The 24,803-nt window shown below is 38.7% G+C and overlaps 1 protein-coding gene across 1 annotated transcript; it reads left to right on the top strand.

Annotated features, from left to right (window-relative positions):
* The first annotated feature begins 2,049 nt into the window (after positions 1-2,049).
* rab40c (RAB40c, member RAS oncogene family) lies at positions 2,050-24,013 on the top strand. Its single transcript, XM_062438197.1, has 6 exons — positions 2,050-2,528; positions 10,118-10,178; positions 13,121-13,181; positions 16,919-16,996; positions 20,968-21,190; positions 22,193-24,013. The coding sequence occupies exons 1-6, from the start codon at positions 2,387-2,389 to the stop codon at positions 22,465-22,467; spliced, it is 840 nt and encodes a 279-aa protein (XP_062294181.1). The 5' UTR covers positions 2,050-2,386; the 3' UTR covers positions 22,468-24,013.
* The last annotated feature ends 790 nt before the right edge of the window (positions 24,014-24,803 follow it).

Genomic DNA, 24,803 nt, shown 5'->3' with positions numbered 1-24,803 from the left:
CTGCAGTACTTTTACTGTAATACTGCATACTACATCGCTCATAATACTGCAGTACTTTTACTGTAATACTGCATACTACATCACTCATAATACTGCAGTACTTTTACTGTAATACTGCATACTACATCACTATAATACTGCAGTACTTTTACTGTAATACTGCATACTACATCGCTCATAGTACCTCAGTACTTTTACTGTAATACTGCATACTACATCGCTCATAGTACTGCAGTACTTTTACTGTAATACTGCATACTACATCGCTCATAATACTGCAGTACTTTTACTGTAATACTGCATACTACATCGCTCATAATACTGCAGTACTTTTACTGTAATACTGCATACTACATCACTCATACTACGGTTTTTCATGCAGGAGTATTTTTACATTGCTATATGAGTACTTATCCTAAAGTAAATGATCTGAGTACTTCTTCTACCACTGGACTGATTAATTGATAATAAAAATAATTGTTAATTGCAACCCTAAAAGTTGTCATTCCTTTTGTATGAGGTAAGCTTGGCCTATTTTTAAGCAGCTGTTTACATTAAATTACATTTAATTGTTTTAAAAAAAAAAGGAAAGATTCAAAAGGATAAATCAAGGCAAGGCAAGGCAGCTTTATTTATATAACGTATTTCATACCCAAAGGCAACTCGATGTGCTTTACATAAAAACAAACATTTAACAGTAAGAATTGAAAACAAAAAAACATAAAAACATACAATTTGAGAAACAAAAATAAAACCCAATAATAATAAAAACTGGAAACCCCCACTAATAATAAACATAATTTAATAAAAACAAAGTACAGAAAAATAGAAAGAGAAAAATAAATAAAAACTAGACTAGAATAGAGCATAAAAATGTAAGTTTGCAGTATAAAATAATGATTTGCTTTAAAATCATTAAAATGTGCATCAAAATATTACTTAAAAAAAATCAATCTACTAATCGATTAATCGCTGTAATCATAATAAAGCTTGTTTTGCTTTGTTCTATTCACAGAGAAATGAATCATCTTTGTTGACAGCCAACCGTTTGGTGGACGGTTCGCTCCAGCCAATCATAGCCCCTAGAGCCTGTGTCATTGTGAAGGCATCCTCCAATCACAGGAGAGCTCGGGGGCGGAGCCTAGGAGCGGGGTGTTGCGAGCCGATCTGTCAGCGGCGCATTCAGTGTCATCCAGAGAGGCGGAGAGAGCGGACACAACCGGGATTATGATTGACTATAATGGAGAAAAATGGAGCCAACACGGACTGAGATTACAGAGTACACACACAGAGATTTGGACTGGACGTAAAACCCCCACAGTTGTCTGAATCTGGCATTTTTCAGTGGATTGTGGATTGTCGGTGTTACGGGAATCTTGGTAATCCCGTACTAAAACAGAGACACAGAACGTCGCATGAAGTTTAGCTACGGAGGCTAGCTGAGTTAGCATTTTAATTTGTTTTAAAAGCTACGAAGTCAGCGTTTAAAGAGTGGGGAAAGCAGTGGTGTGTGTGTGGTTGTGTGTTGCAGGGGGTAAACGTTACCAAGTGTCGGTGTGTTTTATTGGTTTTGTTTAATATAATTCTTGCTGCGTTTGGGAATAATAGCTAAGCTAGCAGGCTAACCCTAGCTTGTTGTTCCCTTCTGCAAGCTTCTTTCTATTAAATGGGAACAACAACAAAGACACATTTACACCCTGTAGGTTATCTGTTGTTCTGTTGCTCACTACTAAAACATATATATATATATATATCTCAGCAGTGATATCTTGCTTATAATTGTTTGCATGTTGGCAATAATCACCTAGAATATTAAAATTCCCAAACAATGAGCATGATTTTCTTTCCAACATAGGCTTGAGTACAGTCTGAGTTACACTATGAATGCCTGTACTTTTACACTCTGACATCACAGAGAAAAGGGTTGTTTTATTTCCTTTTTTAAAAATATATATATTTATATATAGTTGTTTTTGGCTCAAGGATGATCTCAGATTGTGGTGACACTCTCTGTTATGTGTTGTTTACATTAAGGTAAACAAGCTTTTTTTTTTTTTAATTGTTTTATTATCTTTCACAGTATAGATCTACTATAGTAGTAGGATCACATTTGTGGCACCCACCTTGTTTCTCATGTAGGACATTCATGTGAAAAGCTGGTCTTCTTCTTCAAGTTACACTTTGGAAGACTTAACATTGTGAACCAAGTGAACCAGGACTTTAAAAGCTTCATGTCCTCACAAACCTCTTCATTTTTAGATTGAGTGAGTGAGTTTGTTGGTCACCCATCCTGTGTGTTTGTGTGTGGACGAGGGGGTCAGTCAGTTATCTTCAGCCTCCTCCTCTTCCTCCTCCTGCTGCTGCGTCGCCCCAGATGTGAGACGTGATGGGCAGCCAGGGCAGCCCGGTGAAAAGCTACGACTACCTCCTCAAGTTCCTCCTGGTGGGAGACAGCGACGTTGGCAAAGGAGAGATCCTGGACAGCCTGCAGGACGGCTCTGCTGAATCCCCGTACGCTTACAGTAGCGGTGAGTCACTCCTTGTGCCTCAGCTGATCCGGGACCTGCTGGTTCAGTTCAGCTTCTCTTGTGATGAGCTGCTGGCTGTTATGTCATGCTTGCTCATCACAAAAGTCCTGAACATGCTGGCTGTAATGTACACATGCATACATACATACATCTATAGTATGTGGGATACACAATGAGCTCTGTTCACTGTCTTTGAAAACACACTAACGCTCGTATAACACACACACACACTATTCACATGGAAGTGAGTCAGACAGTCATGAATGTGGGTCTCTGTGCATTGTTGTGGAGTTGGAGGACAATAAAACTTCTGGTTTTTATGACCTCATAGTCTAAAGAAAATAAGATAATAGCTTTGACACCAGCATATGATGTTTATAATAATATTAAACTGAATGTTTTTAGAGTCAACATCTATATGAAGGTGTCTCCTTTTATTTACTAAACAGCTTCAACTCAAAGAAAACTAAGGAGGAGTGTGTGTGTGTGTGGGGGGGGTTGTCCTCTAACTCAACTATAACAGTGTGCTTGTACTTACTGCTCAGATATGTAAACGTGACTTTAAGGCAAACAGAGGGAGGGTACTTCAAAGCGTTCAGGAACAGCAGCACTTTTATCTGTTTTTATTTCCATCCACCTCGCTGAGGAGTGGAGGGGAAGGCTGATGGAGCGATGCCCGATCAGATGAGCCCCGGCTGGGTGTGGGAGCTCAGAGCTGCTCTCTCTCTCTCTCTCTCCCTCCCTCCCTCTCTCTCTCTCTCCTTATCCCTTTCTCTTTCTCTCTCTCTTTCTCTCCCCCTCTCTCTCCCTCTCTCTCTCTCCCTCTCTCTCTCTCCCTCCCTCCCTCTCTCTCTCTCTCTGTCTCTCTCTCCTTATCCCTCTTTCTCTCTCTCTCTCACTGCTGCTTCAGAGCTGACAGACACCATCTGATCGCTGCCTGCTGCTGCAGTGAGCTGCTGGTCTGCGAGTGCTGCACAAACACACACACGCTGTCCTCCTCCCATCAAAGGGAAGCCCAAAAAAGAGCAGTGAGCACATAGAAAATACAAGGAAGTTAAAGGACCATTCTGGTGTTTTTTTGTATGTTGTAACCCATTTAGTACAAATCTTATGAGCATTATTATTTTCAAAAACATTTTAAAAATGTGTTTCTTCCAGTTATAGATCCAGTTTTATTTCCTACAGGTTCAGAGTTAATAAACAGTAGTTGGCTTGTTGGGAAGCAATGAAATGCATCATAAAAGGTCAAACTTGCATAACAGAAGCAAAACATTTAAATAAGGGTCAGTAACAAATAAGTGTTGGCAAGATGAGCAATTCAAAAATATCTTAAAAACTAGTTTTAAGATAAAAGTTATAATGTAAGATCATGCCAAACTAGTTGATATGGTGTTTTATTGACAATTTACTGTTTTTAAAGCAAGTTGAATTATTTGGTACAAAGTTTTTATGGTTTCACCACTTAGACATTTTTGCCATAATCCACTAATATATTATCTCAAAATGGATTAAAAGCAGAAATTTGATGCTGGGTCCACAAAAAAAAGAATGTGTGCAAGTTATTCATACGTTTATTTTCTACATTTTAACCCTTTAAATTTAAACTAAACCACATGGACACTAAAAAAATCCTCATGGTTACAGTAAATGATTGATGAGAGCTCACATATGGTCCTTTTTTTAAACAGCAGTGGGTTAATCCTGCTCTGATAACAGATGAAGTGAATGAGTCATAACGAGGCGAACATTACATGCATGCAGCCTAATTAAATATGAATGAATTATTCTGTTTTTCCCAGATATAGATTCACGTCTCCTCCCCCTCAGTAAAATCAGACTCAAGCAGTGACTGTTCATGAAAAATACATCAGTCAGCAGAATGACCCTCTTATCTAATGAACGCTGCATGTTGGCGTTAAAATAAAAGAGCGTCCGTCAGCGAGACAGCAGCAGCCGAAGTCGGTTCAGATTCACGGATAAAGTGACGATAACGGAGCAGAGGAGAAGATGAGAGATGTCTCTGCATCGTGGTTGAATTGTTGCTCTCTTTATTTACCAGTTTCAGGATTGAAGAGGTTTATTATCGTACGCATAGTGTGTTTATTCTTTAGTCTTTGATGGCAGTGAACTGAATATTTTAAGGGTTGATTTGGACATTTTAGGGCTTTGAACCAAACGACTAAACAATGAATCGAGGAAATTATCAACAGATTAATTGATGATGAAAATAATCGTTAGTCAAACTATAAATCTGATAATTCCACACGAAGAGACATTAAAGGAAGAGCTGTGTGTGTGTGTGTGTGTGTTTCTTTGTGTGTGTGTTTGTGTATCTTTGTGTGTTTGTGTGTGTATCTTTGTGTGTTAGTATGTGTGTGTTTGTGTATAGTTAGTGTGTGTGTGCTTTTTGTGTGTGTGTTTCTTTAAGTGTGGGATAGTGTGTGTTTGTGTATCTTTGTGTGTGCATGCGCGTATATGTTTCTTTGTATGTGTTAGTGTGTTGTTGTGTTCTTTTTGTGTGTGTGTGTGTGTTAGTGTGTGTGTGTGTGTGTGGGCTTTCGGTAATAATTTCTAAGCAGATTTGAGGATTAATTTTTCACACTGCGATTTATTTCTTTTCTCCTTTTAGTCTCCATCAGATAACAGCCGCCTCTTTGAAGGAGTGGAGCTAATTAAAATGCAGAACAAAACAAAACAAAGCAGCTTTTTCACTGCGGCTGACAGACGAGCGAGACTCTTAAATCTGTTTTTTATTCACACACTCACTCACTCCCTCAACAACAAAGAGATATATTCCCCCTCCGGCCGTCACACAGAGCCGAGGCGGCCCATTGTTTGTCAGCAGTTATCTCTGGATGCAGGCCAGCTCACTTATAACCTCCGTCCTGCACCGCCATCCTGATGGAGGGAGCGGGAGCGTTAGAGAGGGAATAAAAAGCAAACTTTGACCTAATCCTCTTCAGACTGACACATCGACTCTGGAGTTTAGCTGTAAGTGTCGTCTCGCTGCTGTCAAATCACATTTTCTTTCTTTTTTATCTGCCGTTTCCTGTCAGCTCAGACATCTGAAGCTTAACAGTCTGAGTCTGAAGTCTTCGAATGTCTCGTCTAGGCTGCAAAATAACACTTACTTTCATCATCAATTAATCCGTTTGTTACTTTTTATTATTATAGGTTTTAGAAACATGTTAAATATAGATTAGAGCCACACTGATACTGGATTTTTGGGGACGATGCAGATAATAGGGAGTAAAACTGTTCAGATATCAATATATTGGCTCATAATAACTGAATTAGATTGCACAGGTGTAGCTAATGAAGTGCTCATAAACACTGAATCAGTAATAATAAACAGTATAAAACCAACACAGTTAAACTTTAAGGATATCAATCTGTCCATTTATGAAGCACAGGTGTTCAGTGAATCAGTTTCGGCTCCTTTTGGTGCAAATGAAAGTGACAACAGGTGCAATGGAGAAGAAAAACAAGACAACCCCCCCCGCCTCCCTCCAAATAAGAAATAGTTTTACATGTGTTGGCCACAGACAGCTGCTCTCCTTCACCTCCCTGACTGATTATTCTCTAGTGTCTTTAGCCACGTTTCCACTGAGGAAGTTCCTGGTATAATTTAGGAGGCGGTACCTTTACAGGAACGTCCTCTCACTCGTTCCTCTAGTCTAGACCGGTGCGTCTCCAGAGCAGAGTAGGACTAATGAGGACCCACCGAACTCTGACCGAAAGCATAACAAAGAAAACGACAATGAGGAGGTAAACATGGAGGAGCTGAGTCTTCTTTCTGGTTTGTGTGTTCGTGTTCATGGCGGTGGACGCTTTCTACTACTGTTCTTCTTCTGCTGAGTAAAAGCCGCTTTGAGTTTACCCAATCAGCAAATAGCCTCTACCTCAAGCCCCACCCAAGAGTTTTTCGGGGCGAACGTAGCACCAACCCCGAGGCAGGGGACTCGTTTACTGCAAACAAAGGAATCATCTAGTGACCCTTTAGTAACTGCAGTGTGCACTCTTCATATTAGATGATATTTAAGATCACAATTAAACAAAAACTAAATTAAAACAGCGTAATGTCCATAAACATCCCTGATGTGTCCTAACAGTAGCATCTCTGGTGCTACTAACACTCCCATAGCGCTAGTTATTGCTTTAGTGCAGACATCCTAACTCTTCCGGAAGTTCAAATATCGTGACACTCCTAGTTTTTTTCACTATGTTTTTACAACTTCTTGAATCTTGAAACCGGTAAATAAGTATTAGGGCTAGACTAAGAGAAAACTTCTTTTTTTACAAGAATTAAGTTTTACGAGAAAAAAAAGTCATATTGCAAAATAAAGTTATAATATTAAAAGAAAAAAGTCATAATATTGCGAGAATAAAGTCGTAATTTTACGAGAAAAAAATCATAATATTGCGAGAATAAAGTCGTAATATTGCGAGAAAAAAGTCGTAATATTGCGAGAAAAAAGTCGTAATATTGCGAGAATAAAGTCGTAACATTACGAGAAAAAAGTCGTAATATTACGAGAATAAAGTCGTAATATTACGAGAATAAAGTCATAATATTACAAGAATAAAGTCGTAATATTACAAGAATAAAGTCGTAATATTGCGAGAAAAAAGTCGTAATATTGCAAGAATAAAGTTGTAATTTTACAAGAAAAAAAGTCATAATATTGCGAGAATAAAGTCGTAATATTACGAGAATAAAGTCATAATATTACAAGAATAAAGTCGGAATATTGCGATAATAAATTCATAATATTACAAGAATAAAGTTGTAATTTTATGAGAACTCTTACTATAAACAGCAGTCTGGGGAGGGTCACACAGACCTCCATGTCTTAGCCAAAGCATCTGCGTAAATACTGCCGTTATATTTGTTTTTAATATTCTTTTATCGGGATATAAAGCTACTGTGAACCGTCTCCATAAAGCTGAATCAGCACTTTTCCTCACACAGTTTCCTCAAAAGCTCGAAACGTTTCTAAAGCTCCGCCAAAAGTCATCCGACTCCCAGAATAGACGCAGTCAGTTTCCAGCTAAGACATCAGAGGAGTTATTGATTGATTATCTGGGGATATCTGGAGTGAGCCAGCTTGGCAACGAGAGGAAAAGGAAGCGCAGCACTCCAGTCCAATTAAATTAGACAAGGCCGAGCTCAGCACTTTAAGAGCGGCAGCAGCTTTGTGTTGCCTGGAAAATTGGCAGATATTGTTTAATGTCTTTAGCCGGCAGCTGCTGAGTGTGAAGAGGGAAGAGGAGAAGCTGCGCTGTGGATCGGAGGCTCTTTTATTAATGTTTAATGTGGACGTTTTTATCGGTAATACTGGTGTAAATTTAAATATGTGGAGGTGAAGAAAGGTTTTTAAGTTGATTATTTAAGCAGAAAACTGAACTTTTTATAATTATCTCATAAGTAATTTAATCAAAGTTTTTATTATTTATGTGAATACTTTGGGGTTTTTGGAGCCTTTTCTTACTTTTGTTATTTATTACATCTTTCTTTCTCTTCTTCCTCCTTTTTCTTTCTTTCTTTCTTTCTTTCTTTCTTTCTTTCTTTCTTTCTTTCTTTCTTTCTTTCTTTCATCTTTCTTTCTCCTTTATCTTTCTTTCTTTTTTCTTTATCTTTCTTTCTCCTTTATCGTTTTCTTTCTTTCTTCATCTTTCTTTCTTTCTTTCTTCATCTTTCTTTCTCCTCTCCTTTACCTTTCTTTCTTTCTTTCTTTCTTTCTCCTTTATCTTTCTTTCTTTCTTTTTTCTTTATCTTTCTTTCTCCTTTATCTTTTTCTTTCTTTCTTTCTTTCTTTCTTTCTTTCTTTATCTTTCTTTCTCCTTTATCTTTCTTTCTTTCTTCATCTTTCTTTCTCCTCTCCTTTACCTTTCTTTCTTTCTTTCTTTATCTTTCTTTCTCCTCTTTCTTCTTTATCTTTCTTTCTTTCTTTTTTTCTCCTTTCTTTCTTTCTTTCTTTATCTTTCTTTTTCTTTCTTTCTCCTTTATCTTTCTTTCTTTCTTTTTTCTTTATCTTTCTTTCTCCTTTATCTTTTTCTTTCTTTCTTTCTTTCTTTCTTTCTTTCTTTATCTTTCTTTCTCCTTTATCTTTCTTTCTTTCTTCATCTTTCTTTCTCCTCTCCTTTACCTTTCTTTCTTTCTTTCTTTATCTTTCTTTCTCCTCTTTCTTCTTTATCTTTCTTTCTTTCTTTTTTTCTCCTTTCTTTCTTTCTTTCTTTATCTTTCTTTTTCTTTCTTTCTCCTTTACCTTTCTTTCTTTCTTTCTTTCTCCTCTTTCATTTGACTATTATTATTGTTCAGCTTTAGTGTCTTTATTGTAAAATAGTGAAAGATGGACTGAGTAGTAAATTTCTGACACAATCAGTTACCATTAAAGCATTAAACCATTAAATCTCAGCCGCTTCCTTCACAGTGGATTTATTGTTCGGTGTTTAAATGTCGGGACAGGTTGAAGAACGTTTCCTAACAGCTCAAGTTTCCAAAAGAAAAAAGAAAAGAAAGAGAAAGGGTAAACATGTAATGTGGGTGGATACAGCGATTACTATCCGGAGCTTCACCTGTTTGGCCTCAGGTGGAAACGGCAGAGCGAGAGCCAGGCGAGCGTGTCCGGACGTGGCGGAGCAGCAGGTGTAGCGGTCGGGCAGGTTAGTCAGAGGCGGAGTCAGAGCAGAGAGAGCTGTTAGCTGCCTGAGGCGAGACGACACCAACAACACCAACATGGTTAACCAGCCGACGCCTCTGCTCAGCTTGTTAATGTCAAAGTTTATTACCGGGCAAAGCTGAAAGATTAAAAAAATATATTTAATAGCAATTATTTTGACTGGTGATATAATTTACAGTATTGGATGGATAGATAGATAGATAGATAGATAGATAGATAGATAGATAGATACTTTATTAGATAGATGGATAGAAAATTGCAGGTGCATGCTGGGAAAAATAAAAACAGGGATTCTACTTATATGGGCATCAGGAGGAGCATGAGGCGCCCTCCTGAACCTGTGAACCAATCAACCTGTCAATCACGACGTAGCCACGCCCTAATGCATACCCTGCTTTATCGTCACATATAAAATCAGGGAGGCCAAAATGTCCCAAATGAACATCATACTGCATTGAAGAAGGCTTTAAACTAGCGATTGAGACCATAAACACATTTTGAAAACGTTTACTGAGGTTAGAAATCAAGTGAGAAGTTGGTGAATTCTCCATTGACTTGTATAGAGACGGAAGTCCTTTTGACACCAAAACGGTCGCCCCCTGGTGGCCTTTTGATAGAATGCAGTTTTAAGTTACTTCCGCGTTGGCCTCATTTCAGAGGACCAGAACTCCCCGTCTGGACCCACAGGATACAAAAATATAAAATAAACTTCAATACATTTCTTAACATTTTTGTGCAGCTGATTCAAAGATGTTTTCACCATATTCTATAAAATGTTTCCTGCACCATAAAATAATGAGTTTATACATAAGATTTGTGTAATTTTCTGGTGTATTTCGTCTAATATGAGTCATTGTTTGTGTTATTTTGTGTGTAATTGTTTGTGTACTTTGTGTTTGTGTCCAGGTATCGACTATAAAACCACGACCATTCTTCTGGATGGGAGGAGAGTGAAGCTGGAGCTTTGGTAAGCACGTTTTTAAAGGTTTACACGACAAATATTGTGGCTAAAAATATAAAAATACCACCTGGATAAACTGTATTATCTGAAATACTGTTAGAATTTAAAACTTCATTTCAGTATCGCTTGGATTTAATAAAAAATTAACAAACTGAATGATGAACTCTATGATTAATCATCACAATTAGCTCGATTTAATACAATTATATTGGTTATTTAATCACATTACTCATTCATTATTAGTTATTTGTGCTGAAAAATAAACAGGAAAGCCTTGATTGTTTATTTAGTTTTATTTATTTATCATATTTTAAGATATTTGTTTCGTAGAACAGGAGATTTAAAGTAAAATAGAGTCGTAATGAGTTAAATCAATCTGATATCTTCTCTAGAATTAACTGTTTTTGGGTTAAAATCATCTTTTTGTGTTTCCTTGTTAAACTGCAGTGGAGAGATAAGCCCTTAAATTAATCCATCACTTATATTAGAAGCACATTGAGATCTTTAAATAGCCAATAATTATTAATAATAATTAAACTGACTGACTGTTTTAAGACTGACTAAAGGTAGTTATATTAAGAAGATTTAAGATCTATTATAAAAATATAAAAAAAGATTTATTTAAAAAATATTTAATAAAAAAGTTTAGGGGAACATTTATTTTAAAAAAAGATTTATGAGACGATTCATAAAATATATATATATATTTAAAAAAAAAAAAAGATTTAGGATCTATAATAAAATCAAATAAAAACGATTTATTTTAAAACTTACTTCCTTCCTTCCATCTTTCTTTCCTTCCATCATTCCTTCCTTCCTTCCTTCCTTCCATCATTCCTTCCTTCCATCATTCCTTCCATCTTTCTATCCTTCCTATCTTCCTTCCATCCTTCATCATTCCTTCCTTCCTTCTTTCTTTCCTTCCTATCTTCCTTCCATCCTTCCTTCCTTCCTTCATCATTCCTTCCTTCCTTCTTTCCTTCCTTTCTTCTTTCCTTCCATCTTTCCTTCCTTCCTTCCATCATTCCTTCCATCTTTCTTTCCTTCCTTCCTTCCTTCCTTCCTTCCTTCCTTCCATCATTCCTTCCTTCTTTCTTTCCTTCCTTCCTTCCTTCCTTCCTTCCATCATTCCTTCCTTCCTTCCTTCCTTCCTTCCATCATTCCTTCCTTCCATCATTCCTTCCATCTTTCTTTCCTTCCTATCTTCCTTCCATCCTTCCTTCCTTCCTTCCATCATTCCTTCCTTCCTTCTTTCCTTCCTTTCTTCCTTCCTTCCATCTTTCCTTCCTTCCTTCCTTCCATCATTCCTTCCATATTTCTTTCCTTCCTTCCTTCCTTCCTTCCTTCCTTCCTTCCTTCCTTCCTTCCTTCCTTCCATCATTCCTTCCTTCCTTCCTTCCTTCCTTCCATCATTCCTTCCTTCATCATTCCTTCCTTCCTTCTTTCCTTCCTTTCTTCCTTCCTTCCATCTTTCCTTCCTTCCTTCCTTCCATCATTCCTTCCATCTTTCTTTCCTTCCTTCCTTCCTTCCTTCCTTCCATCATTCCTTCCTTCTTTCTTTCCTTCCTTCCTTCCTTCCATCATTCCTTCTTTCCTTCCTTTCTTCCTTCCTTCCATCTTTCCTTCCTTCCTTCCATCCATCATTCCTTCCATCTTTCTTTCCTTCCTTCCTTCCTTCCTTCCTTCCTTCCTTCCTTCCTTCCTTCCTTCCATCATTCCTTCCTTCTTTCTTTCCTTCCTTCCTTCCTTCCATCATTCCTTCCTTCCTTCCTTCCTTCCTTCCATCTTTCCTTCCTTCCTTGACTCGAGGACAACAGGAGGGTTAAGTAACTGTACACAGAATAACAACGTGTGTTATTTTACGTCTTAATCTCCTGCGTATTGTTTCATGTTCATAAATAAAGTCTCAGCTGGAAATGAGCCAAAATAATTCAACTCTTCGGGAGACAGTCGACACAAAAGATGAAAATAATCCTCTTTTTTTGTGTTTCTGCTGCCTCAGATTTTCCTCCTCGCCTCAGAGTCTCTTTGTTATTTCACTGTCTAAATATTTTAATGTCTAACCGTCTTTTTCCTCTCTTCTTTACCTCATCCTCCCTTTCTGTCTCTGTCTGAGGTGGCAGATAAAAACCTACAAGCTTTATTTATACAGCAGCTTCATTCAGTTCAAAGGGTTTTTAGTTTATTATAATAAGACAGAACAAATGACAACGTGAAGAAAAGGAAGAAAAACAAACTAAAAATTGAGAAAATAACTTGAAAAATCTAATAAAAAATAAATAAAATGTATTTATGAGAAGATTTATACAAAAAATGAAGGAAAATATTTAAGATCTATAATTAAAATATATTAAAAAATTATTTAATAATATTTAATAAAAAGGTTTATGAGAAAATGTATTTTAAAAAAGATTAATGTGTAAAAAAAAAAAAAAGATTTATAATCTATAATAAAAATCCAAAATAAAATAAAAAGGATTTATGAGAAGATTTATAAAAAATGTAAGGAAAAGATTTAAGATCTATAATTAAAATATTAAATAAGACAAAATAAAAAAGATTTATTTAAAAAAAAAAATTAAGATCTGTAATTAAAATATTAAATAAAAAAAGATTTAGAATAAAATTTACAAAAGATTTTTATAAATAAAATAAAAAAATGTAGGATCCATAGTAATAATATAAATTACATACATATATTTACGCTTTACAATAAAATCTAAAATAAAATAATAAAGTTTAGGAGAAAATGTATTTTTTTAAAAGATTCATGAGACGATACATAAAAGATTTTTATATATATAAAAAATAAGATTTAGGATCTATAAAAAAAATCCTAAATAAAATAAAAAAAGATGTATGACCTAAAATAAAAATGAACAGTATTTTGTCCTTGATGTTAAAATGTTTAACTCTGTAGTGTAATGTGTGTGTTTGTGTCTCTGCAGGGACACATCGGGGCAGGGACGGTTCTGCACCATCTTCCGCTCTTATTCCCGCGGAGCTCAGGTGACGAATTAATAAATAGAAACTTATCTTCTCTGCATGTAAACCAGCTCTGTTGTTTCTTTCTTTCCTTCCTTCTTTCCTCATTTTTCTTTCTTTCTTTCCTTCTAGTTTTGTTCTTTTGTTCTTAAATTTTTCTTTCTTTCTTTCTTTCTTTCTTTCTTTCTTTCTTTCTTCTTAACCTTGTGGTTAATAACCTAGTCGCCTCGACACTGTGGCACAAATTATCTGTTTTATCTCCACCCAGAGGTCTTATTGAGGAGATCCAGAGGGCTCTGATAGAGTTTTTCTGGTCTGGCAGGCATTGGGTTCGTGCTGCTGCTTTGTACTTGCCAGTACAAGAGGGAGGACAGGGTTTAATGGATGTGTCCTCCAGAATTTTGGCTTTTCGGCTGAGGGCGGCACAGAGGCTGCTGTATCATCATGGACTAAGGTGGCAAGAAACTGCAGAGATCATTTTGAAAAGAGTTGGTCGTCTCGGATATGGTAAGCAACTTTTTCTTCTGAGACTTGGAGAGATGGACCTTGATGGGCTCACTCCCTTCTACTCGTCAGTTCTGCAGGCGTGGCAGGTGCTGAAGGCTGAAAGAGATCCGGAGTCACGGCCTGGACCATGGTTGTTGGAAGAGCCATTGTTTTTTAGTGAATTCATAAAGTCAGAGACCCTGTCTTCAGCTAGTCTGAGAACTGCATTCCGTGAAGCCAGCTGTGTAAAATTGGGACATCTGCTTAAGTCTACACAATCAAATACTGATGTTTTGGGGGAGATGGATAAAATAAGATCTTCCAGACTGAAGTCCAGAATTGTGGCAGAGGTTTTCAGGTCCATACCGGACAGTCTGAGAGGTTCTGTAGAACACTATGTCGACCAGTGGAGTGATGATGGAGGATATGTTTTTCCATCCTTGACTGTTGTCCCTGCTGTTGCGGATTGGGAGGACGAAGAGGATTCTCTCCTGACTTTTACATCTCCACAGTTGGGGGTGTTTGAGAGATTGTCAAAAAAAGCAGCATATATGATTTGTGTCAAAGTGTCACATTATCGCTCTCTCACAGGAGTGAAAGTGTCGAGGTGGGCTGAGTTTTTTGGCCCGGGCAAATCCCCAAAAGGCTGCTGGAGAAGTTTGTACAAGCTGCCCATTGATAAGAGGACAGCTGACCTCCAGTGGAGGGTTGTACATGGTGCAGTAGCTACAAACAGATACGTGGCACACCTGGATCCGGACCAAAATGATAGCTGCCCTTTCTGTTCACAGACTGAGACCGTAGCACATTTGTTTGTTAGTTGTCCAAGATTAAAAGGGTTATTTGAGTTAGTTCGGTTATGGTTTCAGGGTTTAGGAGAAGTTTTTTCTTTTGAGTTATTTATTTTTGGTCCACGCTACTCAGCAAAAAAGAAAGGAGTGCATACTTTAATTAATTTTTTGTCTGGTGTAGCTAAGCTGGCCATATGGATTAGCAGGAAAAATATGATAAAGGGTGCTGGTTCTGTAAATCCAGAACAGTTGTGCAAAGGATTTGTTGCAGCTCGTCTACGAGTTGAGCACTCTTTTTATGAGGTGACGGGACAACTTGAGGTGTTTGAAGGCAAATGGGCGGTGGCTGGTGTTCTCTGTACAGCGGGTTTGTTTGGTAACCTAAATCTGTCGTTTTAATTTATGTGACTTTTGGGTGAAATAGTTGGATTTTAACTAGTGTTGTTGTTGATTGTTTAATAAATTGATTTTTAAAATCAAAATCTTTCCTCATCTTTCTTTCTTTCCTTCTTTCTTTCATCATCTTTCTTTCCTTCTTTCTTTCTTTCTTTCTTTCCTCATCTTCTTTCTTTCTTTCCTTCTAGTTTTGTTCTTTTGTTCTTAAATTGTTCTTTCTTTCTTTCTTTCTTTCCTTATCTTTCTTTCTTTCCTTATCTTTCTTTCTTTCTTACTTTCTGTCTTTCCTCATCTTTCTTTCTTTCTTTCTGTCTTCATCTTTCTTTCTTTCTTTCCTCATCTTTCTTTTTCTTTCCTTCTTTCTTTCTTTCTTTCTTTCCTTCTTTCTTTCTTTCCTCATCTTCTTTCTTTCTTTCCTCATCTTTTTTCTTTCTTTGTTTTTTTCTTTCTTTCCTACTTTCTGTCCTCATCTTTCTTTCTTTTTCTTTCCTTCTTTCTTTCCTCATCTTTCTTTCTTTCCTCGTCTTTCTTTCTTCCTTTCCTCCTCTTTTTTTCTTCCTTCCTTTCTTTCCTTCTTTCTTTCCTCATCTTTCTTTCTTTCCTCTTCTTTCTTTCTTTCCTCATCTTTCTTTCCTTCTTTCTTTCCTCATCTTTCTTTCTTTCCTCTTCTTTCTTTCTTTCCTTCTTTCTTTCCTCATCTTTCTTTCCTTCTTTCTTTCCTCATCTTTCTTTCTTTCCTTCTTTCTTTCTTTCTTTCTTTCTTTCTTTCTTTCTTTCTTTTCTTTCTTTCTTTCTTCTTTCTTTCATCATCTTTCTTTCCTTCTTTCCTTCTTTCTTTCCTCATCTCTTTCTTTCTTCCTCTTCTTTCTTTCTTTCCTTCTTTCTTTCCTCATCTTTCTTTCTTTCCTTCTTTCTTTCCTCTTCTTTCTTTCCTTCTTTCTTTCCTCATCTTTCTTTTTCTTTCCCTTCTTTCTTTTTCTTTCCTTCTTTCTTTCTTTCTTTCTTTCTTTCCTTCTTTCTTTCTTTCCTCATCTTTCTGTCTTTCTTTCCTCATCTTTTTTCTTTCTTTGTTTTTTTCTTTCTTTCCTTCTTTCTGTCCTCATCTTTCTTTCTTTCCTCTTCTTTCTTTCCTTCTTTCTTTCCTCATCTTTCTTTCCTTCTTTCTTTCTTTCCTTCTTTCCTTCTTTCTTTCTTTCCTTTCTTTCTTTCTTTCCTTCTTTCCTCATCTTTCTTTCTTTCCTCTTCTTTCTTTCTTTCCTTCTTTCTTTCCTTCTTTCTTTCCTCTTCTTTCTTTCTTTCTTTCTTTCTTTCTTTCTTTCTTTCTTTCCTCATCTTACTTTCCTTCTTTCCTCATCTTTCTTTCTTTCTTTCCTCATCTTTCTTTCTTTCTTTCCTCATCTTTCTTTCTTTCTTTCCTCATCTTTCTTTCCTTCTTTCTTTCTTTCCTTCTTTCCTTCTTTCTTTCTTTCTTTCCTTCTTTCCTCATCTTTCTTTCTTTCCTCTTCTTTCTTTCTTTCCTTCTTTCTTTCCTTCTTTCTTTCCTCTTCTTTCTTTCTTTCTTTCTTTCTTTCTTTCCTCATCTTACTTTCCTTCTTTCCTCATCTTTCTTTCTTTCTTTCCTCATCTTTCTTTCTTTCTTTCCTCATCTTTCTTTCTTTCTTTCCTCATCTTTTTTCTTTCTTTGTTTTTTTCTTTCTTTCCTTCTTTCTGTCCTCATCTTTCTTTCTTTCCTCTTCTTTCTTTCCTTCTTTCTTTCCTCATCTTTCTTTCCTTCTTTCTTTCCTTCTTTCTTTCTTTCTTTCTTTCTTTCTTTCCTTCTTTCCTTCTTTCTTTCCTCATCTTTCTTTCTTTCCTCTTCTTTCTTTCTTTCCTTCTTTCTTTCCTTCTTTCTTTCCTCTTCTTTCTTTCTTTCTTTCTTTCCTCATCTTACTTTCCTTCTTTCCTTCTTTCTTTCTTTCCTCCTAGTTTGTTTTCGTTAGTTCTTAAATGTTTCTACTTATTCTTAAAGCTTCAGCTCATCAACCGGCCCTCTCTGCCTGCTTTAATATAAAACTGACTCTAAGGTGAGCTGTTGTCGTCTCTCTTCAGGGCATCCTGCTGGTTTATGACATCACCAACCGCTGGTCGTTCGACGGCATCGACCGCTGGATCAGAGAGATCGATGAGGTGAGTTTAACGGACGGATAAAAACAAAGAGAAGAAGAGTTTATCAGAGAAGAAGATTCATATAAAAGTGATTTAAAACGTGCAGCAGAAAATCAGAGCGAACAAACCGTGAAAGTGATCTAAGAGTCAGTGATTAATGAGGTAAATATAAATATAATATAAATATATTAAACTAGTTTTAAAAGCAGCTTCAGGTTTGTTTAAATGAACATTTAGTATTTTTGTTGGTTTTATATAATTTTTTACCAAAAGTAAGAAAGGAAAGAGGAGGAAGAAGAAAAAGCCTTCCTTCCTCCTTTCCTTCTCTCCTTTCCTTCCTTCCTTCCTTCCTCTTTTCCTCCTTTCCCTCCTTCCTTCTTTCCTTCCTCCTTTCCTTCCTCCCTACCTCCTTACTCCCTTCCTTCCTTCTTTCCTCCCTCCCTCTTTATCCCTTTCCTTACTTCCTTCCTTCCTTCGTCTTTCCCTCCTTCCTTCCTTCCTTCCTTAATTCCTCCTTTCCTCCCTCCCTCCCTCCCTCCCTCCCTCCCTCCCTCCTTCCTCCCTCCCTCCCTCCTTATTCCCTTCCTTCCTTCCTTCCTTCCTCTTTTCCTCCTGTCCTCCTTCCTTCCTTCCTCCTTTCCTCCCTCCCTCCTTACTTCCTTCCTTCCTTCCTCCTTTCCTCCCTCCCTCCTTCCTCCTTTCCTTCCTTCCTTCCTTCCATCCTTCCTTCCTTCCTTCCTTCCTTCCTCCCTTCCTTCCTTCCTTCCTTCCTTCCTTCTTTCTTCCATCCTTCCTTCCTTGACTGGAGGACAACAGGAGGGTTAAAGTCCTGAAGCGGGACAGGAAGCAGGAAGCTTTGAGGTGAAGCTGTTTTATGAGCAGTAAAAAGAAGAAAAGCAGAGTCACACTAAAATGTTTTTTCTAGTGGCGACAAAAAGCTTCAACAAACGTCTCCGAGACTAAAATAGAAAGAAATGATTTATTTTATTATTTATTTCTGAAGCGATGGAAAGATGCTTTGTTGCTGATGACGATGTGTGAATTATATTATTTAGGTCAGCATCAAACTCCCTGTGTGTGTGTGTGTGTGTGTGTGTGTGTGTGTGTGTGTGTGTGTGTGTGTGTGTGTGTGTGTGTGTGTGTGTGTGTGTGTGTGTGTGTGTGTGTGTGTGTGTTTTTGCTCAGCTCAGTTTCTGAAGGCTCGGGTGACAAAGTGAGGAAATAAATAAATAAATAAAAGTCTTCTGACGTCCTGTCAAAAAAAAAAACTACACAACAAAAACCCGACTGAATCATCTGTCAGACACGACGAAGGATGAAGAGCTGGAAAAACTATGAATATGAGAAAAGTAGAAGACAAGATACAGATTTATTTATTTATTTATTATTATTATTATTTAGTTATCAATAAGGATTATATAGTATAAAACAATCCCCTCAGGATTAAAGCCTGAGTGTAGTTTAGGTCCCTTTATTGATCATGTGTTAGTTTATATGTCAACCATTGTTTCAGCCTTTTATACAGAGATCACAAGTACCTCCCTCCCTCCTTCCTTCTTTCCTTCCTCTCTCTTTCCTCCCTTCCTTCTTTCCTTCCTCCATCCCCCTTTCTTCCTTCCTTCTGTCCTTCCTTCCTTCTTTCCTCCGTCCTCCCTCCTTCTCTCTTTCTTTCCTCCCCCTACCTTCCTTCCTTCTTTCCTTCCTTTCTCCCTCCCTCCCTCCCTCCCGCCTTTCCTTCCGTCTTCCTTCCTCCCTCCCTCCTTTCCTTCCTTCTTCCTTCTTTCCTTCTTCCTCCCTTCCTTCCTTCCTCCCTCCTTTCCTTCCGTCTTCCTTCCTCCCTCCTTCCCTTTTTCTTCTGTAGGTTATTATGGTAAAGTTATATTATATCTTATATGTATAGGATATTATGCAATGGTTAATACATGAGTTTGACATCCTGGTTTTAAAAGAACACAGTAACTTTACATATTTAACACAGTGTGTAGTTGTGTGTAAATACACTTCTGCACCCCGAGTCTCACTTCAACATCAGTTTGTTCTGTAAATACTGAAACATGAAGCTCACGACGGGGCTTCACTAAAGAAAACAAAAAGAAAAGATTAAGATCAATTAAGAGGCGAAGAAACAACAAGATGGAACAAAAGGTCAGTAGTGAAGTGAATCGCCATAGCAACCTGTGTGTGTGTGTGTGTGTGTTACTCTCATCATCTCCTTCCTCTTGAGGATGAGGATGTCCGCTGTGTGTGTGTGTGTGTGTGTGTCTGTGTGTGTGTGTCTGTGTCTACGTGTGTGTGTGTTTTATTTTTGGCCCGTGTGGAATGTATGTTTCAGTTCGGCCTTTCCTGCTCCACCTCCACACGGACGTTGTTTGGTTTGGTCGGCCGCTCTGTTACAGACAGAAAAAAGCAAAAAGCAGTGAAGCAGCGACGGAGGGATGAAAGTTAAACATTGTAATGAAAAGTAATAATTTAAAGAAAGAAGAAGAAGAGATATGAAGGAATGTTCTGCAGCTGTTTCATCATCCTGAGCTGACTCTGTTGACTCAGTGAAACTAATAAATCAGTTTCTTTATTCATCGATCAGCTGAGTTTTTAGTCTCTGCTCTCCTCCTGATACGATACCATGATTAAATTATTACTGATGCTTTTAAAAAGTTTAGATTTCTCCACATGATTTATTTATTTATGTTTCCTCTCAGCTCTTTAGTCCACTGAAGTACGATATGACACATTACTGGCAGTAACTTCACTACTTTACTTATTGAATTCATTCATTTGAAAGCGTTTTACAGCCTGAATGAGATAAACAAACTTGCAAAATTGCCGGAATTTCCTTGAGAATTAACGGGAATAAACTGGAAATTTACTAAACTGCATGTTAGCTTATAAAAGGGAACTTAAATGTAGTTAGAAAAAACCCATCTTGTAGCATAATCTTAGTTAAAACAAGCAGATAAGCTTCCCTTTTTAGGAAGAAGAGGAGGAGGAGGAGGCAGAGGAAGAGGAGGAGGAGGCAGAAGAGGAGGAGGAAGAAGAAGAAGAAGAAGAAGAGGAGGTGGAGGAAAAGTAGAAGGAGGAAGAGTAGGAGGAGAAGGCAGAAGAGGAGGAAGAAGAGTAGGAGGAGGAGGAAGAAGATGAGGAGGAAGAAGAGGAGGAGGAGGAAGAGTAGTAGGAGAAGGCAGAAGAGGAGGAAGAAGAGTAGGAGGAGAAGGCAGAAGAGGAGGGGGGAGGGTAGGAGGAGGAAGAGGGGGAAGAGTAGGAGGAGGAGGAGGAGCAGGAAAAGTAGTAGTATTAAAAATACTTAAACAACTGCTTTATTATCAGAATAGTTGTCTGTTAATTGACGTATTGTTGCCGTGTTATGAAAGTATTGAAAGTAAATTTAGGGAACTGCTGCTGAAGGCTGCTTTAAAACTTAGTCATGTCTATTTGTGAACCTTCATCACAGAGTTTTAATCCCTCCTAAAATAAATTAATTTAGATTTTCTGAATATAAACCAGGCGGGGAGTTCCGGTCCTCTGAAATGATGCCAACCAGGAAGTAACTTAAAACTGCATTCTATCAAAAGGCCACCAGGGGGCGACCGTTTTGGTGTCAAAAGGACTTCCGTCTCTATACAAGTCAATGGAGAATTCACGAACTTCTCACTTGATTTCTAACCTCAGTAAACGTTTTCAAAATGTGTTTATGGTCTCAATCGCTAGTTTAAAGCCTTCTTCAATGCAGTATGATGTTCATTTGGGACATTTTGGCCTCCCTGATTTTATATTTGACGATAAAGCAGGGTATGCATTAGGGCGTGGCTACGTGGTGATTGACAGGATTGACAAGATGGCGCTGCTCAGATCCGATATTATTGGCCTCCGAGCAGCAGTTAACAGATGTTACGTCCATTTCTTATATACAGTCTATGATATAAACCAACATGCACATTCCTCTCTCATCTCTGTCTAACTCTCATCCTCCTTCTGTTGTGTTTTCTATCTCGCAGCACGCTCCCGGCGTTCCTCGGATCCTCGTCGGTAACCGGCTGCATCTGGCCTTCAAGCGGCAGGTTCCCACCGAGCAGGCGCGGGCGTACGCCGAGAAGAACGGCATGACGTTCTTCGAGGTGAGCCCGCTGTGCAACTTCAACGTCATCGAGTCGTTCACGGAGCTGTCGCGCATCGTCCTGATGAGGCACGGCATGGAGAAGTTCTGGAGGCCCAACAGAGGTGAGTCTGAGAGAGAGAGACGGAGGAAGAGGAAGAGGAAGAGCTGTGATGTGTTAACGTCCCACAAATGTCATCAGATGGAAGTCGGATTTAATTAAGTTCGTCTTCGTCTGTCTCCCACGTGTGTAATTAACTTCTGAGGATTAACAATCAGGAGACTCACAGACTTAATTTGACTTTAATGTGAGCAAATCAAGTCTGGAGATTCTCACTCAGGAGCCTGAAAGTTTAAATGAAGTCGTCTTTGTGTTCATTCAATCAATCTTTATTGATACAGCAGCTTTCATTCAGGTTAATGGAGGTCAAAGTGCTTCACAGTTTGAACAAGTGACAACAGAAAGAAAAGGAAAAAGAGTGATAAAAAAAATATAAGAAAAAATGTGGGATCTATAATAAAAGTATAATATACATGTCTCTCTCTCTCTCTCTCTCTCTCTCCGTCTCTCCCTCTCTCTTTCTCTCTCCATCTCTGTCTCTCTCTCTCCCTCCATCTCTCTCTCCCTCTCTCTGTCTCCTCTCTCTCTCTCCCTCCATCTCTCTCTCCCTCCATCTCTCTCTCTGTCTCTCTCCATCTCTCTCCCTCTCCCCCTCCCTCCCTCTCTCTCACTCTCCATCTCTCTCCCTCTCCCCCTCCCTCCCTCTCTCTCTCCCTCCGTCCCTCTCTCTCTCTCTCTCTCTCCATCCATCTCTCCCCCTCCCTCCCTCTCTCTCCCCCTCCCTCCCTCTCTCTCTCTCTCTCTCCATCTCTCTCCCTCCCCCCCTCTCTCTCTCTCTCTCTCTCTCTCTCTCTCTCTCCATCTCTCTCCCTCCCCCCCTCTCTCTCTCTCTCTCTCTCTCTCCATCTCTCCCCCTCCCTCCCTCTCTCTCTCCCTCCGTCCCTCTCTCTCTCTCTCTCCATCTCTCCCCCTCCCTCCCTCTCTCTCCCCCTCCCCCCCTCTCCATCTCTCTCCCTCCCCCCCCCTCTCTCTCTCTCTCTCTCTCTCTCTCTCCCTCCTCTCTCAGTCTTCAGCCTGCAGGATCTCTGCTGCAGAGCCATCGTGTCGTGCACGCCGGTCCACCTCATCGACAAGCTCCCGTTGCCCGTCGCCATCAAGTCTCACCTCAAGTCCTTCTCGATGGCGAACGGCATGAACGCCGTCATGATGCACGGACGCTCGTACTCGCTCGCAAACCCGGCCGGCGGCTCCAAGGGCAACAGCCTGAAACGCTCCAAGTCCATCCGCCCGCCTCAGAGCCCGCCGCAGAACTGCACCCGGAACAACTGTAAGATCTCCTAAAGACGGAGCGCCGCCGCCGTCGTCACCACCGCTGCTGCTGCTGCCGCCGCTGCCGATGAAGATGATGATGATGATGATGATGATGATGATGAGAGACGGCGAAGCATCATCAGGAGACGCGTGTACAGGAAGTTGTGAGCTGGAGGTGAAGCGACGCATCTCTGATACTCAGAGCTGAACGATGGATGAAGAGCTGCCTCCCTCCTCCAGGTGATGATGAGGAAGATGAGGAAGAAGAAGAGGAAGGCTCGGGTCTCCGCAGGCCTGAATTTCCCCATTACCAACCGCGAAGATACAAAGGAAAGAAAGAAAGAGAGAAAGAGAGAGAGAGAGAGACTCGATGTTAACTACATGTACAGAAATACGACGCGACTCGTCGTCACCTCAACGTTTATCCTCCGACTTTGTGTTTTTCTTTCCGTCTGGTTTTTATAACTTCACCTTTTTTTTCCTGTTTGTTTATTTTTATTTTTGGTTTTTTTTAAAATTTTATTATTTTGTTTGTTTGTTTGTTTGTTTGTTTTGTTTTTTTAAAGACCAATAAGCTACAGAGTGATGATAGAAACACTAGAGAGCAGCAGCGTTGTTTCATGTTCAAAGAGTTTTAAAAATGTCTTGACAACGAGATGAGAAAACCAGAACCAGGACTATGACCTGGACCAGGACCATGACTAGGACTAGGACCTGGACCAGAACCAGAACCAGGACCTGGACCTGAACTAGGACCAGGACCAGGTCTCAGGTCTAGAGAGCTTTCAGTCCTGTTCATCATCGTTATTTTGTGCTCAGATGTTTTTATTTGAGCGAAGTTACAAAAAAATAGCTGAAGGGAAAAATCCTGGTGATGAGACGAGAGAACCAGAACCAGGACCTGGATCAGGACCTGAACCAGTTCTCAGGTCCAGGTTCAGGACCAGAGAGCTTTCAGTTCTCCTGTTTATCAATTTTATGTTCGAACTGAAGTTTTATTTGATTGAAAAGTTTAAAAAAATCTTGGCAACAAGATGAGACAAAGTTCCCTTGTTGTTATAAAGAGGACCAGAACCTGGATTAGGATCAGGATCAGGACCAGGATCAGGACCAGGACCAGGTCTAGTGGATAACCAGTCAGTCCTCCTAGTTATCGATCGTTGTTTTGTCCTCGCATGTGTTATTTGAGCAAAGAATTAAAAAATCTTGGCAACGAGACGAGAGAACCAGAACCAGGACCAGAATCTGGACCTGGACCTGGACCAGGACCAGGACTAAGAACAAGACCAGGTCTCTGTTCTCAGGTCCAGGTCTAGTGATCAGTCAGTCCTTCTAGTTATCGATCGTTGTTTTTATTCACGTTTTATTCGAGCGAAGAGATTAAAAAGTCTCTCGAAGTTCTTCTGTAGTTATAAAGAGAACCAGAACCAGAACCAGAACCTAGACCAGGACCAGGACCAGAACCAGAACCAGAACCAGAACCAGAACCAGGACTAGGACTAGGACCTGGACCAGGTCTCAGGTCCAGAGCTGTGGCTGGTATCATTATAAAACACTGATAGCAGCACCAACCCAAATCCCCTTAAAGATCCTGAACATCATTAACTCATTAACATCTAAATCATTTATAAAGTCTTTAAATTATTAATATTTATTAAACATTATTCACCATCACAGACTTTAAACTCTCTTTATTATTAGAGCTGCAACAACAGAACATCAACCACCAGCTACTCTGATCATCTGAGCAAGAGAAGAGACATAATAATCAATTATCAACCTTTTCTGACGTTTTATTGACCAAAACCAACTGATGGATAATGAAAGATGATCGTTAGTATCGCTCTCGTTAAGGAGCCCCAATGGCTTCTGGGAGTTGTAGTTTTGGAGATTATACCGCCACTACTCCTTTTATTCTTTCTTCTTCTTTTAAAACATTTAAGCTCTTTTCTTCTCTGTCGCAGCAAATTTCAGACGAAAAGAAAAAACTGTTTTTAAGTTTTTTTTTTTTACTGCTCTCAAATGTAAAAATTGGTTTAATTTGAGGAAAAGAAAGAAAAAAAACACCTTAAACTTTTTACTTTTAGACAAAAATGTGACGACTTATCCTGATGTGACCCAGATTATACAAACATGGAAATATTTCAACATTTCTGTGCAGCTGATTCACATTTCTGTCGACTTTTTTAGTCATATTTAATTATAAAAAAAATCAAAAATACTGTTTATTCCCATATTTTTTAAGTTGAATGATTTTGTGTAGAGAGAATGAACGTTTACAATGATACGATATAAACAATAAAACATTAATTATATTAAATTAAACAGTAATTAATGACATTTAGAATAAATATGGATATTTATTA

The sequence above is a fragment of the Scomber scombrus genome, chromosome 18, assembly GCF_963691925.1.
Source record: "Scomber scombrus chromosome 18, fScoSco1.1, whole genome shotgun sequence".
In the NCBI taxonomy this organism is placed as follows: domain Eukaryota; kingdom Metazoa; phylum Chordata; class Actinopteri; order Scombriformes; family Scombridae; genus Scomber; species Scomber scombrus.
Note: the sequence above shows the minus strand (reverse complement) of the source record. Positions and strands in the feature narration are given on the sequence as shown.

Excerpts from the sequence above, each read along its gene's own strand:
- rab40c (XM_062438197.1), top strand. The coding sequence starts at position 2,387 with ATGGGCAGCCAGGGCAGCCCGGTGAAAAGCTACGACTACCTCCTCAAG. Across the intron at positions 13,182-16,918 it reads CTTATTCCCGCGGAGCTCAG|GGCATCCTGCTGGTTTATGA; the intron begins GTGACGAATTAA and ends GTCTCTCTTCAG. Across the intron at positions 16,997-20,967 it reads GGATCAGAGAGATCGATGAG|CACGCTCCCGGCGTTCCTCG; the intron begins GTGAGTTTAACG and ends TCTATCTCGCAG.